This window comes from Manis pentadactyla, chromosome 8, assembly GCF_030020395.1.
Source record: "Manis pentadactyla isolate mManPen7 chromosome 8, mManPen7.hap1, whole genome shotgun sequence".
In the NCBI taxonomy this organism is placed as follows: domain Eukaryota; kingdom Metazoa; phylum Chordata; class Mammalia; order Pholidota; family Manidae; genus Manis; species Manis pentadactyla.
Window position 1 is genome coordinate 105593236 of NC_080026.1, and position 18414 is coordinate 105611649.

At 41.1% G+C, this 18414-nt stretch overlaps 1 protein-coding gene across 4 annotated transcripts in view; it reads left to right on the forward strand.

Moving 5' to 3' along the window:
* Positions 1-18414, forward strand: part of PLCE1 (phospholipase C epsilon 1) — a 323016-nt gene that overhangs the window by 133244 nt on the left and 171358 nt on the right. For all 4 annotated transcript variants that reach the window (XM_036886335.2, XM_036886337.2, XM_036886338.2 and 1 more), the window contains exon 3: positions 15724-16012. In XM_036886335.2, the coding sequence (XP_036742230.2) occupies positions 15724-16012 (289 nt within the window). The remainder of the gene's footprint in view (positions 1-15723; positions 16013-18414) is intronic.

Below are 18414 nucleotides of genomic sequence, written 5' to 3' on the forward strand. Positions count from 1 at the left end.
TCTGAACTTCTCTCTAATCCTCAGTCATGTATGTTCCTATCACAACTTCTATCCAGCAGTTAGGAGGACTAACTGAGATAATGCAACTCTAACACTCATCAGGGTACCTACAATGAGGTAAAACCCTCATAATGTGGCATCAGTGTTCTGTCGTTTTTATGCCTCCCACGACCACTGCTAACATCTCCATTCCCAGACCTGCGTTGTGGGAGGGATGATGATTCCTGCGGTGATACTTGATTCTGAACCACTAATTCTCCACCCAGACATCTTCCTGCTTCTCTCCAGTCCCACGGCTCACCTGATCAGTACTGACTTTCCATCCCTGAAAATACCTGAGTTGACATCTTAAAGGATAGCACACAATACACAGCAATACACAATAACAACCCTCTTTGTACTGTTACTGGATTTAGAGAAGTGCTCTTTGTCTCCTAAAGCACTTTGCATACACTGCTTCATACTTTATAGCCTTTCTTTTTTTTAGAATGCTTCAAGTGTCAATGACAAAGCCAGGGGTTTTCAAGTGGCATAGAGAAGTGAAGACCCAAGTCCTCTGATTCCCAACTTCTTACCATTCCATCATCATTGAATTTACATATCAAGACAGTGTTTTGCTTTAATTTGTACATATTTTTAGCTTTCCCTTTGAATCTGAGAGTGGGCAGAAAGTGAGAGTTTAACTTCTACTTTTCTGTAGCCATACTGTAGTCAGCTGTTAAACTTAGGAAAACTGTTTGGGAATTAAAGTAATTTTTTTTTACTTTGCCCTGTTCTTGTTTCAAAACGTTCTAAATGTATCCCAACAAACAGCTGCTACGATGTATGTCAAAACCATTGCATTCCCAAAAGCATAAATACCTGAGATGAAGAGAAAATACCACCCCCCCAAAAAAAAATGATACTAAACTGTTTTAGTGAACATAAAATGACATTGTACTCATAAGAAAGACATTCTAAAAAAATCGTCTTGGCTCTGTGCCCAGAATCACAAGGTCTTTCATTCTTGTTCTCAGGATCCACTGAAGTACTCTGTCAGAAAGTTCTGGGATGGATTTTTTTTTTTTTCCTGACTCCTTTGATGTTCTTCAAATGGAGACACTTTAAATTGCAGGTTTTGTAGATGTTTTCAGACCAGAGCAGTGCTGGGGCCCAAGGAACATGGGTTTTTCATGGTTTTCACATGCATTTTGATGTTAGATAGACTCTTTTGACAAGTCCTATTATCCTGTTTGCCTTTCACAAATTGCCTTTCAGCTATTCAGGGAAATGCACCGAGAGGTAGCAGCATCTGTTGTAATGCAAAAATGTAGGAATTCATTCATTCACAGAACAATTGTTTGCCAGACACATGTCTGGCATCAGAAAAGTGTGGCAATAAGTGGCAGGATTCCTTCCAGCTACAGGTTGGGATTCAAGGAGAGGACTTCAGCCCCTTATCTGCAGAGGTGAAGTGAAGGAGTCTGGCAAGCGACAGGGCTCAGAAGGACTGAGAAATGAGCAGTTCTGGTCACAGGAGGTAGAAGCCCACCTTCCCAGCCTGAGATGGTAATGATAGTAAAAATGCCCTGGACTAGATGTTGTGGAGCCTGCACCAGAGAACTAAATCTCCTTACATTCCTCCTGACTCAGAACAGGATTGTCCTCAGAACCTGGGGCAACACAGGGCTTGCAGAGAACAGATTAGTTTGGCAGGAGCAGTGGAGTAATAACTGAGGATGATGCCAGAAAGATGGACAAGGAGAGGCTACTGAAGTGCTCCCATGACGGCATCTCAAAATGCTGGGGGAGTGGGCACCATTGATGGTGACTGAATCAAAGCAAGATGTAAGAAGGCCATGTCTATTAATGCATGGGCATGTGTTTGTCTCACTGGGTGTACCTCTGAGTCTGTTTAAAAGCAGCTGTGAGTATTTCATCTGGAGTACCATCCTGCTCCCTGCTCGTGGGCTAGTGGGCATACCACACCTGGTGTGCTAGTAGGCATACCACAGGACCTGCCAACTTACCTGATCCCATGGCCTGGTCATTATGGAGCAGCCACCAAAAGAGAAGTCACAACAATCTTGGGGATCTGCAAAGTCTCCGTAGAACTTACCTTAGAACCTTAAACTCTGCATGATGGTAAAGTCCCAGCTGAGAGGGGCACCCCTTATACAGAATGCTTAGGACACTTGGCATCAAAACTCCTGGACTGAAAGGGGTGCTCTCCAAAGGGGAAGGAAAAGACTGTTCCTTTTTTTACTTCATCACCCTCTCCAAAATAGGAGCAAGTTGGAGCAAATCAGAAGCAACCTTTCTTTCCATCCAATAGGACAGGCAGGAAAAAACAGCAATGCAGCTAATAGGTTTAGGGAAGAGCACCCAGCATCCCAGGCCCCCAGCCTGATCTCCACTCCAAATCTGTACTCAGAGCAGCAACCTTTCATTCCCATGAACATACTCCTCTTGATCTTCCTAGTCCAACTTCATCCATCTCAGACTTAACTCATATGTGAAGGTTTTTCCATGATTTCCTGTTCTGACTCGCTGTCATGCTTGGCTTTGTATACCAATCCTTACAACACCTCACTTGTAGGTAGTTTTGCTTAGTATATAACTTCCACATTACCCCAGATAGTCAAGAGCTCACAGCACAGCTGTTCTTTCCTTATTTCTTCATCCCCAGGCCTCACAGCAGTTAATTCTGCCCTATCTCATTCTTTGCCCTTGCATGATTCCAGGCGTGTGTTAACTGCTCGCATCCCTGTGAAGTCAGCTTGTTCCTCGTTGCCTGAACCTCTCTCTTCTCACTTATTATCTCCTGTCTCATCTTATTATTTAACTTTCCCTGTCACCTGCTCTGCCTTCGCAACCATCCCTCGTCATGTAAGAAATGCTTAACAAAGTGGGGGAAGTCATGATTAATCAGCGAGTACTTCATAGGGTGGAGATAAAGGGTGATAATTGTTTTGAAATCCAAAACCAGAGAGGACAGCAAGCGTCTCCGGAGCAGGCTCAGCACATTCCCGCCTTGCTTCTCTTCCCCCTGCCCCTCCCTCCATCTTTCCATCCCTAGCTTCAAATTTTAATCTATGATTTTCTCCTCACCAAATTCCTTCCCCATCCACACGCACCCCAGGTTCTTAACTGCTCACAAAGTTGATCTCATTTATCCTCACATTTGCTGTACATAGACAGCTCCTGCTTTTATTTTCTATGTCTTGTGTCTGAAAATAATACTAACCATGGTTTTGTAAAACTGTTTGGCATGTGACCTCTGAGTTTGGAAGTGGGGAAAGGATATATGGCTTTGATAGGAAAAGGTCACCAAATCTGTCTTAAGAATTATGAATGTGTCCAGGGCAAAACATGGAAGAGCTGATGATGAAACCTGTTGGAGGGCGCCCAAGGAAACCCAAATTAGCCCAGCCAGGGACACCCAGGCCCCCTTCCTAAAAAGTATGTTCCCTCCTAACAGAGATTGCCTCTGCTTCTCCATGGCTATGAGGTGAAGAGCTGAAAAGGAGCCATTTGAAGGGAGGGCAGAAAAAGAAAAGAAGGAGCTCCTGACATCATCTCTGTCTCTCTAACTTTCTAGAGCCTGTTCCCTCTCCATTCCCAGTGCCTCTGCTTCCTCTTTTGTAGCACATCGTGGTCACCACCAGATCCCAATGAGCAAAAGTTGGGAGGTCTGTGGTCTGTTCATCAGTGTGGCCCCATGCCAGTGTCCTGTGTGTGTTTGTCGTCCTCCCATCATAATCAGGGCACATAGAGTTCTCTTCCTCTCTCTCCTTCATGCACATGAAGTGAATGGTAAGCACGGTTGGGGTTCTTACAGTGAGGGCACGATATATTGAAAAAAGAAAAAGCACAGGGGATGAGCTTCCCAATGAACAAAAGGTGGCTTGACTTTCGGCCGTGGGCGATAGAACCCTCCAGCTGAACTGTCATTTGCTCTTTAATAGGCACCCATTTTGTCCAAAGAAGCTGCAGAAATGACTGGTATTTGCACAGAGGTGTAGCCCTATCAAAAGGCTCCTTCTTCTAGTTCAGCGCCACATTCATTACGTCTCCTTTAACCCCTACCTGCCCTGCTGGCAGTGAGCCTCAGTGACCCCACCCCTCCCACTAGCCCACCCAGCCATGGACTCATATGCCAAAGGCTGGCTGCATCAGCTTACTGTGCTGCCTGCCTCTGAGACTCCTGGTAATGTCCAGTCAAAGCAACTGCCACAAGGCAGCTGAAATCAATTCAAGAAATAGTTCATGAGTTCCAACTCTATGCAATACAACGTACTAGGTATCAATGAATCACGGAGGCATAAAGGAGAGAAAATCCTTGGGATACCCATAGCTGGTTGATCCCAGAAAGGTTGGTCACATCTGTAATTGGTATATACACTGTCACTGACATTACCTTTAATTATGTGTAATCACATCTGCATGGTCATTCTTTATAAACTCTTGGAAAATAATGACTGCATCCAGTTATTTAGGGTTCCCTCACAGTGAAGGACAGCAGTATTTTAGACTGTTGCAAGAAACACAGGGAATCTGGAGACAGGGAAAGCTAAGTCTACTTTTTTACATAATAGAGCTTCATACCATTATTCTGTATATAATCTTTTTACCAAAACACTGTCGCCTGTTTCTGTCAACAAAAGACTGTTTTGTTTTGATAGCCAGGAAAAGCCTTAGGCTCAGTTGAGACAACAGAACAGGCTTTTTAAATGACAAAATACAAGGGCTGAAATGCCTTATATTTGGAATGTAAATGGAGACTTTTTTTTTTTAATATGACTGTAGCTGTCACCTTTGATCAACTTTAGATTTGGGGAGGGAGGGTTTAAATGATATCCATGGAGTTCTTTGGAATGTGACTCATGGCAATGGATTCTTTCTTATCTGACTATAGGGTAGGCACAGGTGGGGTGACAATGATTACTTTCCATACCCCAGAGCCTCCTAAGCATGTGGTCTTAGACCTCCAATCTCTCTGTATGATCCTACCCCTGAACATATATTTGTTCAAATATATTTTGAAAGCCTCTATAACAGGACAAAAGTTCTCTGTCTGGGAGTAGACAGAATCCCTGACTCTTCTCCATGAACTTGAGTGTAATTCTAATGCCATCCCATCACCTGTTTATTTTTTTGTAGTACCCGATATTTTGGAACCTCTCAAAAGGCTTGCCTTTCCATTACTGTCTTCCAAAGGTAGAAGGAGAGGTGATGTTTCCTTCAGAGCCTCCCTATCTCTTTCTGGCTCTATACCTCCAACAGACAGGAAAAGTCCTAAATCACCTCCTTTCCTGTGTCATTGTCTCTGTCATCGTTATGCTATGGGTGTGACTGAAATCAGTGGTCACTCTCCTATTCCAGGCTGGTAGGTAATGTTGGGCACTTTGTCCCTTCCTGTTAGTTTTGTTAATAACAAGGAAACCATTAAGTTATAAGAAATTTTTAGAAGTAATCATCTCTATCTGACTAGTGCCTTAAGAGCTGGGCCTTGTTTGATGTTGCATCCTTATTATTTAGCATGAAACCCCTAGAAGGAACACGTGTATCCCCAAGCATAGGAGATATAACCCTCTAGAGGTAAAGCTTTGGTTTTTGTTTGGTTTGTTTTCTGGATTTTGTTTGTTACTGAAGGTACTTCCTTGGTAGTTAGCTTAGAAAATATTTGTGAAAGGAAACATTTCTGAGCTAGAATTTCATCCACTTATAAGGACTTTCTAGTCTGCTTATCTCTTAGCTCCCCCATAGGGAACTACTTTGCACATGCTGTTCTCTCTGTTTAGAACCTTTTCCTGTATCTTATCTTCCTCTACCCTCACGTTTGCCTGGCTAACTCTTACTGTCTTTAGGTCGTATCTAGATGTTATCTCTTAGGAGAAGCTTTCCATGGCCTTCTAAGACCCTCCTCTGTGTTCCTGCAGATCTTCGTGCTCAATCACTGCAGAATTGTAGGCTGTAATAGAACTGCCCATTTTCTGGCCTACCTCCCCAAATACTTAGTAACTTCCTTGAGAACAAAAACTATTTTATTTTGTCTCTAGCTTTTGGCGTGCTATTTGGCATAAAGTAGACATTCAGTAAATATTTGTTGAGTGAATGAATGAAAAGAGTCCAAACAAGGGAGGTATTCCTAGGCATTGATTTCTTCTCCTTCTGAAATTAAAGTGCAGCCAGATACTTCGTCCATGTCTGCACTGGATGCCAACCCAAGCTTCTCAGAGGACTCCCTCTGGTAAGCATCCCTGTCTCAGGTCCTCCCAAAAGCCACCATTCTCTGGATGTGGGCCCCAGGATGTCCCCACAAGGCTGTACTGCACTCCTATTCTGTACCCTTCCTCAGTGCCTCCATGCTGTTCTCTGCTGCCTTTACCCTTTAATTCCTCTTCCAGACTCCATGTCTTTCTGACCTAAGCTCCATGACAACTCTGGAAATCTGATAGTCTGTACTCACCCATCACTACGTATTCCCTTTGCCTGAAGCATCTTCACTAACTGGTTATAAAGCTTGATTCTACCCTTGGATGAAATCTGAGAGACTGAATTGCTTGTCCTGAACAGCTCTCAAGTCTTATTCGTAGCATGAGGCTCTGAAGTAGGTGCCATCATGCCTTTAGCCAGCTCAATTAGTCAAGACCAGAAGCCAGCCCACATTGGGTCCTGTTTCTGAGGGGGGGTCCAGTGTTGGCTCAACTACTGAGTGCCTAGGGAAGAATGTCCCTAGTTCCTTCTGGTGACCATTCACTTGGCTTGCATCAGAGAAGAGACTTTCAAGAATTTAAATGCTTCAGTTTTCTGGTAGAAGAAACAATGCATTCAGTAATGACAAACAGCTGTCCACTAATAATTGGAAGGGTCTCTGCTTGCAGACTGTACTAGTCAACAGTCCTCCCTTACTCCTACCCTCTTCTTTTGCCCCTGGAACTGAAGCTCAAAGAATCCACATAAAAGGGATGAAACAAAATGAGGGGTAGAGGAGAGGGATAGGCAAAGGGAATAAAGTGAAGACAAGGAAACAGAATGAAGAAGATAAGAAGATTAGGACAGAGCAAGAAAAAAACAATGAGAGTAAAATGAAAGCAAAGTGGGGGATATGAAAATGGAGAGGAGTAAAAAATTTGAGAGTGAAGAAACCGTAGGAACCAAAGTTGGAGAAAACACCTCCAGGAGCAACCTAAAGAGAAAGGAGAGAGCAGAGAAGTGAGAGAAAGGAAGAAACCTGGGGTGAGAGAGAGTATTCATGCTGTAACTTCCATATTGACCAAGAGGATTAATTGTTCCCATTTATTGAATGTGCTGTGCCAAGGCTTTGTGTTTATAACACAGAGGATGCAGTAGCCTAAACCGAATTCAGAGTATGGCCATTTGAGGAGCTATGGACCCGAAAACTCTCCGACATCTCCACATGAGTTCACATGCAGCAGTCTGGACACATTTACTCCTGAGTGTAGGAGGGCCCCACCAGCTTGGAAATACCAGTGAATAACTAAGAGGGGTAGGAGTGGGGGTGATGGCTTTTGAAAATGGGAAGTTTTCTTCAGGTGTTACACACAATCTGGCATGGCCTTGGAGCTCTAAATATTCAGGCATTGATGCTATTATGACCACTTGGATACTCAAGGGCTATGTAGCTGATCCTTAAATCCTGGCTTTTAACCTATGATAATCTCCATAAAAATACAAGTTACTTCCCCACTGCTACTAGTTGGTGGCACTGAGTCTCCAACATGATCAGTGTGATGCAAAGACCAAGGTCATTCCTCTCCTCCCTAAGGCTTCTGTACTGCTGTTTCCAGCTTTGGTGGTCAAAGCAACATGTTCTAGGAGGTCAGCCTCAGGCAGTCTTCAGGCAAAGAATAGAGGAAGGAAATGTAGTGCTGGTTGGTCCAGAAGCAATGGCACAGGCAGAAAGGAGTCACTGGGAACCATCAAGATGGATGGAAACTCTATCTACTGTTACAAGAACATATGGGATGTGAACAGTTCCCAGGAATGTGTTGTTTTAATTTGTCTGATTTTTCTCAAACTATTCAAATTCAGTTAGACAATACCCATCATATCACTGATAAGTTTTCACAAATGCCCAGGGTGCCTAACTGGTTTTTTTTATTTCACTGGAGATGGCTGGTAATTGTAGGTCTGCTTTGGTTATGTAGCTGTATTCCTATTATGTTAATGTGTGTATGCAATTTAATTAGTAGTTTAAAACCTATAATACATGCTTATGTTACTCTACAAGAAGATATGTCAAAGAAATAATCAGTCTTCCCATGTTTTCTTCCGTCTGCTACTTCTGTAGCTTTTCTTCTTCCTTCCTAATTACAACGCTTAAGTTGAATTTTTTGTGCCTCATATCGAAATTACTGAGTATCATAATTCTTCCAAGTGGTAAAGATACCTCAAGACAAATGCTGGGCATAGAAGCCACAGGGCATAAATCTGCAAAGAAGTAAAAAGCTAACCTTTTCAAACAATATGGCTTCTCTCTCACTTACCAACTTTACATTTCCCTGTATGGCCCCGGAAGATGACTGACTGGTTAGCCAGAGACGGGTAAGATTCCTCAAGGGAGGAACAACCTAAGACAGGCACAGTCGCAGGGGGGCCATCAGGTGAGAAATTGGGGATCAACAGAGGTGAGGCTTAGAACCTCACCCCTCCTGTTTTGAGAGAAATCTTCTGCATCCGTGGATGTTTTGTTGCCCTTGTCTAGCTTGGATTAATACTTAGTCTAGAGGCACACACCTGATCATCTACATTTGCCCTCTTACAACACTAAACTATGTTTTCTACCTTTGTCTTGCATCTACCTACCACTTCAACATTTTATTTAAAAAAAAAAATAATAATAATAATAATGGAGAAATGTGGGATCCACATATAAATCAAGTATAAAAATCAAACGAATATTCATATTTGACCTGATTGTTTATAGTTCATAATGCGTGATCAAAACCGAAAGTTTCTGTGATGACTGCCCTTGTACTGTTCACCATGTAAGAACTTATTCACTATGTAAGAATTTGTTCACCATGTAAGAACTTGTTCATTATGCTTCAGAAGATTGGAGACTGTTGAGAATTAGGCTTGGGGTTGATTAATGATTGTGCATTGAGTCCCCTATATAGCATTTTATTGTTGTTAACAACCATTTGATCAATAAATATGAGAGATGCCCTCTCAAAAAAAAAGATGGATGGAAACACTGATCCCTTCCAGAGAGAGGTAGGTTAGAAGCCAGGATGAGGTGAGTGGGAATTTAGTTGGGGCACAGAAAGAAAACAACATGGCCCTATAGGTTCATTCTGGTCCCCACCTCCTACTGTAGACATACAGCAGCCTGAAGTCCCAGGACTTCAGGAACTTTCTGTCCCTCACAGTTTCACAAGTGCACAGCTTACAATACCACTGCCCCTGAGCCTCTGGGGCAGGGCATCACAATCTATGGGATTTGTGATGGTTTGTTTTTGTTCTGCAGGGGCTTTGTCCCCATGTGATTCATTAATTGACCTGCTGCTCCTTAGAGCTACAGGGAGCCTGGTAGTTCAGGCCTTTAAATCCCTTCTGTTGGCCTAATTCACAGCCTGACATCACAAGCCTCACAACATAATCCATTTGTCCTGATTTGATTTTTTTCTTTTCAAGAGCCTTCCTTGGCAGCCTGATTTTCTCATTACGATATGATTCATCTCTTTGGTAATTCCCATTAGAGTTAGTATCTCAGACATGATTCATCTGTGGAAATATTAAGCTGGAAGCATCATTTCAGAAAGGCTAGTTATATTCACAGCCATAGGGAATTGCTGTGAGAGATGCTCCTTCATTCAGCTAGCATTTGTTGAGTCTGCCCTGGGCTGGTCTCTGAGCTAGGGGCTTTGGGGACTGTAGAGATGATAGGACTTCACCCACCCTCAGGAGCTCCCACTCTAGCAGGAAGATGACATGGATGTGAGTGTTTACAGGATGGGTGATATGAGAAGTGTAGTTAGAGATGAAAGGTAGTATGTGTTCTCTTAAAAGTCTCAGTAGTGGTTCTCAAACTTTAGCAGAAATCAAAGATCACCTGGAGGGCTTGTTGCAACACAGATTTCTAGGCTTCAGCCCCAGAGTTTTTGATTGAGTAGGTCTGGAGTGGGGCCCAAGAATTTGCACTTTTACCAAGTTCCCAGGTGATAATGCTGCTTCTGGTCTGGGGACCACTCTTGGAATAAAAGAAGGTTCTAAGGCTTCTTTTATTTCTCCCTTGCCCCCTCTCACCATTGCCTGCAGTGTTCTCTGTGCTGGAGACAAAATGTTGAATAAGACATGGCCACTGCCCCTCTGGGAACTCACAGCCTTTAAGTAAAAGAGTTAAGTAAAAGAGTGACTTTTATACTTCCCAGAAAATGCCACTGTAGAGTTTTGCACAGAGGCAGTTGGAGCATAGAAGAGAAGATACTTTTTTCTTGCTGGAGCCCAAGGACGGCTACATGAAGGAGGCAAAAGGTGGGTTGAAAGAAGTTATGTGGAAGGGCATTCCCAGATTATCAATTGTCCTGGGACTTCCTTTCATACTCCTTAGATGTTTCCTGCAATAATAAAGGTTCAGCTTACTACTTGTAGAAGCCAGAGGCATAGCTCTGGTTAATTGGCCTGGCCTTAGCAAAACCTTTATTTTTGGCTCACTAGAGCACTGTTTGGTCAATGTCTCGTGTACGGTCTGAATATTCTCAGTAGAATGGAATTCTCCACACAGGCACTTGACTGGAATGTGGAATCAAGAGCAGAGGAAATGACAGACTGCTACCAAAATCCTATTCCCCATCCCTGCTGCTCAGGTGTCCAAGTTGCCTCAGCTGCCATCCCCTTACAACAACCTCACTATTTTTTTTGACTCTTCAGGAAATTTGGTTCTTTTATCATTGCATTTTTTTAAGACACACATAACCATAAGCAATCAAACTTTGAATATTTTCAACCATAGAGCACTGCTTCTAGATTTCAAAAGTTAGGAAAGAAGCCCATGAGACCAGTAAAAGGGGTTTCCAAACCACAGTTATTCTACTTTATTCCATGAGAGAGGCTCCTGTGTTGTTACCCAGCCTATTAACTCACACACATATTGAAATAAATGTGATTATTTGTTTTTCTAGCTCAGGCTACTTTAGATCACAATATGGGGAGGTTAAGGGTGCTATTAGAAGCAGATGGTCACTAATGTATGTAGTCTCACTAGATATATAGTCTCACTTATGAGAAATGACAGCTCATATTGAAGTAAAACACTAATAAGGGAGAGTGAAACAGGAGACCCTAACTATCCACTATTAGAGAATAATGATCAAAATTAAGGTAAATTAATATCCTCCATCCCCCATATTTAAGAAGGTTAGGACATACAGGTCATTGAACAGTAATGCTAAGAGGGACTTTGGAGATAATGTTGGCTGACCCCCTTCATGTTAAAGATAAGAAAGTTATGTGGGAGTGGTAGATTTCAGTCACTGAGCAGTTTGCCTTTTTTTTTTTTTAAATCATTGTTGTCAGGCATCTACCGTAGCCTTTGTACTGCAACTCAGTATTTGTTGAATTACATTGAATTAGGAGAGTCAATATATGAATGCATGTCCTGTTTTTTTAGCCCCTTGATCCTTCCAAATCATCATCTTCATGAAAAAGTAGGATGGAGAGTAGATCTGGTTAAGCATTCTCATCCTTATGCCAATCAGCAAATGATAATGAAGTAATGTTACACTATTGGTAAATTCGTCAGACCAGGCCTGCTTTGGTTAGTAGCAAAAAGAGCCTTATTTGACTACAGCTATTTGGAATACTTTGTAAAGATTTGATGACATTGCATTTCTGTAACATTGCGTCTGAAACAAAAGATTTCTGTATCTTATGATCAGCAAATATAGGTAACAATACAATGTCACTTGTGTTTCAGATGAATCCAGTAAATTCATGACCAAAAAACTGGAGGATTCTAGCCAAGTTCTTGGAGAAGATATAGAATAGAGACATACATTAATTCCATTAAGAACTGTTTACTGAGAAGCCAATGTAATGCTGACCACTTCAAGACATGGGTGATACAGCAATGAAAAAAAGATATAAGTCCTGATGAAGCTGACATTCTAGTGGGAGGAGAATTAAATAGAGATGAAGGGATCTTTACTACAGTTACTCCTCTCTTTAAAGTGGTTTCTTTTACTGCTGTAGTGTAAGATTTCCTAATTTTTCAGTTTGATGGTTAGCAGTGGCTTAGAGATAGAGAGTCCTGGTGCTGAGTGCTAGGTGTGTGTACACATTAATTCCTTATTATTTAAGTGGTGGTAATAATAGGACCTCTTCCTAGAGCTGTTCTGAAGTTTCAGTTAAATCGTGTCTCAATGTTCAGTGCCTAGTTCATTTTAAGCACTCAATAATAAATGTTGTAATGATTATAGATATTATTAAGACTCAATGGATAGCAAAGTAACAATCCTTCTTGAAAGATTTCAGAAGATAAAGCCATCAGATCTTGGAACATCATCGTGTTCCATAACTCTGACACCAGGGAGATAGCTTTTGAAACAAAGCAAGTACAAAATTGACTCCCCTTGACAAGTACCCTCTTTGATCCCAGTAGAAGTCAAGACAAAGCCCTTTCTGGCTGTGTAGAGGAAGGAGCCTTCCTCCTGGGGGAATGTTGTGGACATGGTGTATTTGGCTGCTTCATGCCTTTCAGTACACTAAACTCTTTGGCTTTGGCTCTATTTGAATTTCCCGAGCTCTCTTCAGCCTTGGACGCTTGTTTTATTTTGCTGTGGGTCTGAACTCCATGTCCCAGGACTGGTTTCTACAAGACATCCCTCATTCTTGAGTCACAAGGAACTGCAAATGTTTTCTTATGTCTTATGTTTCTAATGTCATCTGAACATCACTTGCTTTCCTGCAAGAAACTTCATAATATCAAGGTCATTCTGCTCAAATGCAGCACCTGCCATAATAGGAGTTATGTAATCCCATGGAGAGAATCCACTCACAGTTCACAGTGGTTGGTTAAACATAGAAGCCATGAGGGGTGCTGTTTGCAGTGTTGCTCTATAGGTCTCTATATAAATCTTAAATCAAAGAATTTAATAATGACTAAATATAGAAACTTTGCTTTCTTTTCCTTATTCCCAAAAACCTCAGCAAGTCCTGTGGAATCTATATCCAAAATACATTTTAACTATTTATAACAGTCTATAATTTTTAATTAACTTATTTGGTTCACTTATTTATTGTCTGCCTTCTCCAGTAAAATGAAGCTCTTCTTGTCACTATTGGATCCCCAGCAATTGGGCTTTACACAATGTATGTGTTTAATAAATGCAAATCAACATTGAATGAATGAATGGACACATATCTGTTTAGCAAACGTAAGTGCCATGTTGTTACGTGTCAATTTTTAGCTCAAAAATACTATAGGACCATATAGGGCAGTAATCTGTCCAGTTTTTAGCATCTTCTACAGACCTTTGAACAACATGGGTTTGAACTATGTGGGTCCACTTATACATGGATTTTTTCAATAAATATATTGGAAACATTTTTGGAGATTTATGACATTTGAAAAAGAACTTACTTTTCTCTAGCTTACTTTGTTAAGAATGCAGTATATGATGTCTATAACATACAAAATATGTGCTGATCAGCCATTTAGGTTATTGGTAAGGCTTCTGATCCACAGTAGGCTATTAATAATTAAGTTTTAGGGAAGTTAAGAGTTATACATGGATTTTCTACTGCACAGGGAGTCAGCACCCCAATCTCTACATTGCTCATGGGTCAACTGTATTACAACATTAATCTAGTAAGATAAATCTATATATTTTTTTCACCTTATAATTTAAAACTATAAATATCCATCTAAAGGAAATACATTTGGTCATTCATTAGTAATAACTTCACTATTTGCAGAATTAATTTAGCGTGACCGTGAAAAGAATTATCATGAATAAAAACAATAACAATTGCAGTGTAAACATCATCTTACCAAATAATATTTTCTTGACTCCCACTGTTTTGGGCTTTTGTTGTGACCCTGTTTAATGCAATAGGTAAAGCTGGACCACAGAGCTGGACAAACCTGGATTTCAATCCTGGGTCAGCCTCTTACTAGCTATGTAAAATTGACTTTATTTCTCTACCTGTCTATGTTTAGTGTCCCCTTCTGCAGAATTATTCATCCTCATAGGGTTAGTGTATGGATTCAAATATCATGTAAATAATTACTTATGGCACCAACACATCATCATTGTGTCAGTTAACTTTTGCTTTGTAACAAAATGCTCCCAAAACTTAGTGACTTTTCACAACACTTATTTAGCTCGTGTTTCTGTGAATTGGCTGGGTAGTTCTCCTAGTCTGGATCAGTTGATCTCTGCTGGGCTTTCTCATGTATCTGTGATGGCTGTTGGACTGGCAATTAGATGATCTACAATCTAGATGGCCTCACCATGTGCCTGGCTGTTGGCAAGCTATCAGCCAAGGTGTCAGGAGTGACTGAGCCATAGCTTCCCATCCTCCAGCAATGAGAAGAAAACAAGTTCTATCATTTGCAACAACATGGATGGAGCTAGAGGGTATTATGCTCAGTGAAATAAGGCAGAGGAAGACAAGTATCAAATGAGTTCACTCATTTGTGGAGTATAGAAACAAAGCAAAACTGAAGGACCCAAACAGCAGCATACTCACAGACTCCAAGAAGGAACTAGCAGTTACCAAAGGGGAGGTGTGGGGGAGGGTGGGTGGAGAGGAAGGGAGAAGGGGATTGAGTGGTATTATGATTGGAACACATGGTGTGTGTGGGGTCACGGAGAAGACAGTGTGGCACAGAGAAGACAAGTAGTGACTCTGTGGCATCTTACTACACTGATGGACAGTGACTTTAATGGGGTGTGGAGGGGTCTTGATAATATGGATGAATGTAGTAACCATAATGTTTTTCATGTGAAACCTTCATAAGAGTGTATACCAATGTTACCTTAATTTAAAAATGCATATTGACTGATTGCATTGGAATGAATTGGAATGTTTGGAAACCTTTCCTAATAGTCCAATAATTCTTGGTGAGTTTGGGTGATAAAAGGGAGAGAAAATCAGCATAGTGACAGAGACAAAACAGGAAGAGAGGTCAGGATCTGTCAACTCACTGGATGTGGGAGGTGAGGGAGGGGAAGGGGAAAAAGGATTCAGAAGCTTTGATCCAACTTTTACTCTTTCAAAGATTCAGAATCTTTGAAAGATTATGCACAAGAGAAAAACACATGACCCTTTGGCGTCTTTACTTCAGTTTGAGCATGGGGCAAAGATTTCTCATGAATGTCAGCCTGAAATATTCCTTGGAAACAGAGACCTGGGACAGTCACTCAGGAGAGTCCAAAAGGGTTTCTTTTGTCCCTCTGCAGAAGAGCCCTGCTCTGCTGAGGAGGGGGAGAGATTTGAGCTGAATATATTTTTGGTTGGTACAACTTGTAAGTGCTCTGTTTGATAGCAGGGTTGTTTGAATGGCCTATTTCATAACTTCACATAGCTCTCCCAAATAAGTTGTGTCTGTTGAATGTTCAGGTCAATGCATGAGCCCAGTGCTCAAGAGTGTTTGGGCTTAGAGCAACTGAGCCTTCTTTCTTAGTAAGTCATCCTGGCATTTTGTCAACAAGTTAATTTGCTTTTCTAAGAAACTAGATTAATACTTCCTGTACTTTGTGCTATTCACAGATCTACACTGCAGTGAGAAGGGGAGAAGAAACAGAAGATACAATTGCATCTCTCCTTCATTTCTTCACAAAGCTCCCAGGCTCTGAAACGGCCCATGGAAGAATTAGCATTGGTCCCTGCTTAAAGAATTGTGTCCGAGACACCGTGTGTGAGTATCGCGCCACCCTCCAAAGGACTTCTATATCTCAGTACATCACCGGTTCTCTCCTAGAAGCAACCACATCTTTAGGAGCAAGAAGTGGCCTTCTTAGTACTTTTGGAGGCTCCACTGGACGAATGATGCTGAAAGGTAATGTCTGAAATTTCACTTTTAACTTTTCATCTTTGAGTGAAGAAAGGAATCTAAATTAACATTTGTGAATCTTCTGATGGAAAATTGAGTTCACTCGTCAGGAATTTTAAATAAAGGTAGCTGCTTTAAGGAATATAAAAAGGTAGTCCTTTACCAAAATCCCTTAAGGTATAAACATTCCAACCAATAAACATGAAGATTATGAAATTTCTTTTTCAAAAGAAGTAAATAGTTAAAAGGCTATTTTTAATTTTTTTTCAGTTTTTCATACAGTTGCTCTCTCCTAGTGGTAGACCATGACAAATATCAGCTCTGTGATGAATGTAGTCATGTGGTCACAGTGAAAACCAACAGTGGTCAGGAACAGAGTGGAATATAGTTCTACTTCCTTCACAGAATCAATAGGTTCATGTTGACCAGAAAAGATGAAGGCCATCTTCCAATGACTCACATTGTAAAAGACAAGATAGTAAGGCATCTGGCTGAAAATGAAAGTCAATGGGAAACGGGGTCTCTCAGCATTAGAACTTCCCAGCTATTTTGCACAAGCAGAAGACTGGTTAAAAATGGCAGTGCACCAAAGAACCTCAATTTGTGCACTGCACAGCTGTCACAACCCGCTTGGTGGTCTTGCTGGCAGGAATATCCCTTTCAGACAGGGACCACAAAGAGCAGTGTTCTCCTCCTGGTGGTTGCCAAGAGCTCAATATGACATTTGGCCATTTCTCTCAAGAACAGCAGCTATTGCCTGTCCACAGCAAGAGCCAGACCCATGGCTAGTAAGCCAGTGAGTGATCTTTCTCTTTGATCTTCAACCATCCCCTTGCCACCATGTCTGACACACACACCCTGGGCAGGCCCGAGGGAGGTACACACCTCTCCTGTTGTACCACATAGGTACCATGTTGGTTTGTTTTCTGGAGACACCTTTTGTAGATTGGTTCTAAATAATAAATAAATAAAAATACAAGATGTGGGAACACCAGTCCAAGACACTAGAGGGGAGAAACTTGGTTTTGTATGTTTTTCATTCATTCAGCATATGTTTTTTGAGTCCCTTTGGGGAGAAAAAGGGAGGCTGCTGGTTAGTGCATCTGTCACCTTACTAGTACCTTGATCTCAATTGTTATTTGCACTTCCGTATTCTGATCAGAACTTCACAGATCAACATTCTCAGTTCTGAGACTCATTGACCATTACCTAATACATTATTTTTAAATTAATGTTTTATGTAAGAGTTGAGAGTTTCTTTAACTTTCTGTTTTGCATCCATTTAATAGTTTCTGATATCCCAATGTAAGTAGCTTCTGCTGAATAATACAATCAGCTGGTTGGCTCCTTCTCCAGGCTTACTTCTGTAGCTCTAGCTTACTCTCTTGGAAACCTTTTTCGACTTCTTTGCCCTGTCCCATGGGATTTTCAAAGTCAGTATGTGCCATCCCACCTGTAATGGAAGAAAATGCATCCAAAACGCATATGGACATTTGAAGTCAGGGAGTGTCTATATAATCTATAGGGTCAGCATATTAACTAGTTGGGTCTTGAACTCTGTTGGCCATATATTCCAGCAGGGGATCCGGAGGATATGCTGGTTGCTATGACTCAGTTGTGTGCTTCTTTTCTTGTTCACTGTGTTTCCTGGGGCATCGAGTTAGCCAACCGCTTTCAACTCTGTATCACTAATGAAAATGTATGGGAAGTGTGTAACACACACTCAGTTTATAAATGGCTGTATTTCAGAACTTCATTTGTCAGGAATGGTATGGAACTTAGAACACTTTTGTGAATAAACAGTATTAAATGTGATTTGATTCCCAGACTCTAGTCCTCAAAAACCTCTTTAATTCAAAACACAATTGAAATCTACTCACTTCCCAAGAAATGAAGAAAAAAACACAATTATTAAAATACTGAGAAGCAACCTCCAAGAAAAAAGTAGTATAAGTGAGTTAAAAGACTTTTCTTATTGAAGGAAAATCATTTTAAGTAAGATGAGTAGGGTATTAAAACTTTCATGGAGATTTTGAAAAGTACTTTGGGCCATTTCAGAGATTTTAGATGTTGGCATCTAGAGTTCTTTTGTTATGGTTGATTACATTTTTGAAACTCATACCTATATGACAGATTTGAAAAATTATTACCCCAGTAACTTTTTTTTAAAATGGGAGACTTATAAATGGAATGAAAAAGGAAGAAGGGAGCAAGATAGAGTTAAAGGTTTCTTTTCCGAGAGGGAAGAGGCAAGAAGAGGGTCAAAAAGAAAGATCTTTTCCATGGGAGAGCTCCTGTTCAAGTATATTAAGTGGAGTTGAGAAAGGTAGAGAAAAAGGAGGATGGAAAAAGACAAATGCCATATGATTCCATTTATATGAGGCACTTAGAATATTCAGTATCAGAGA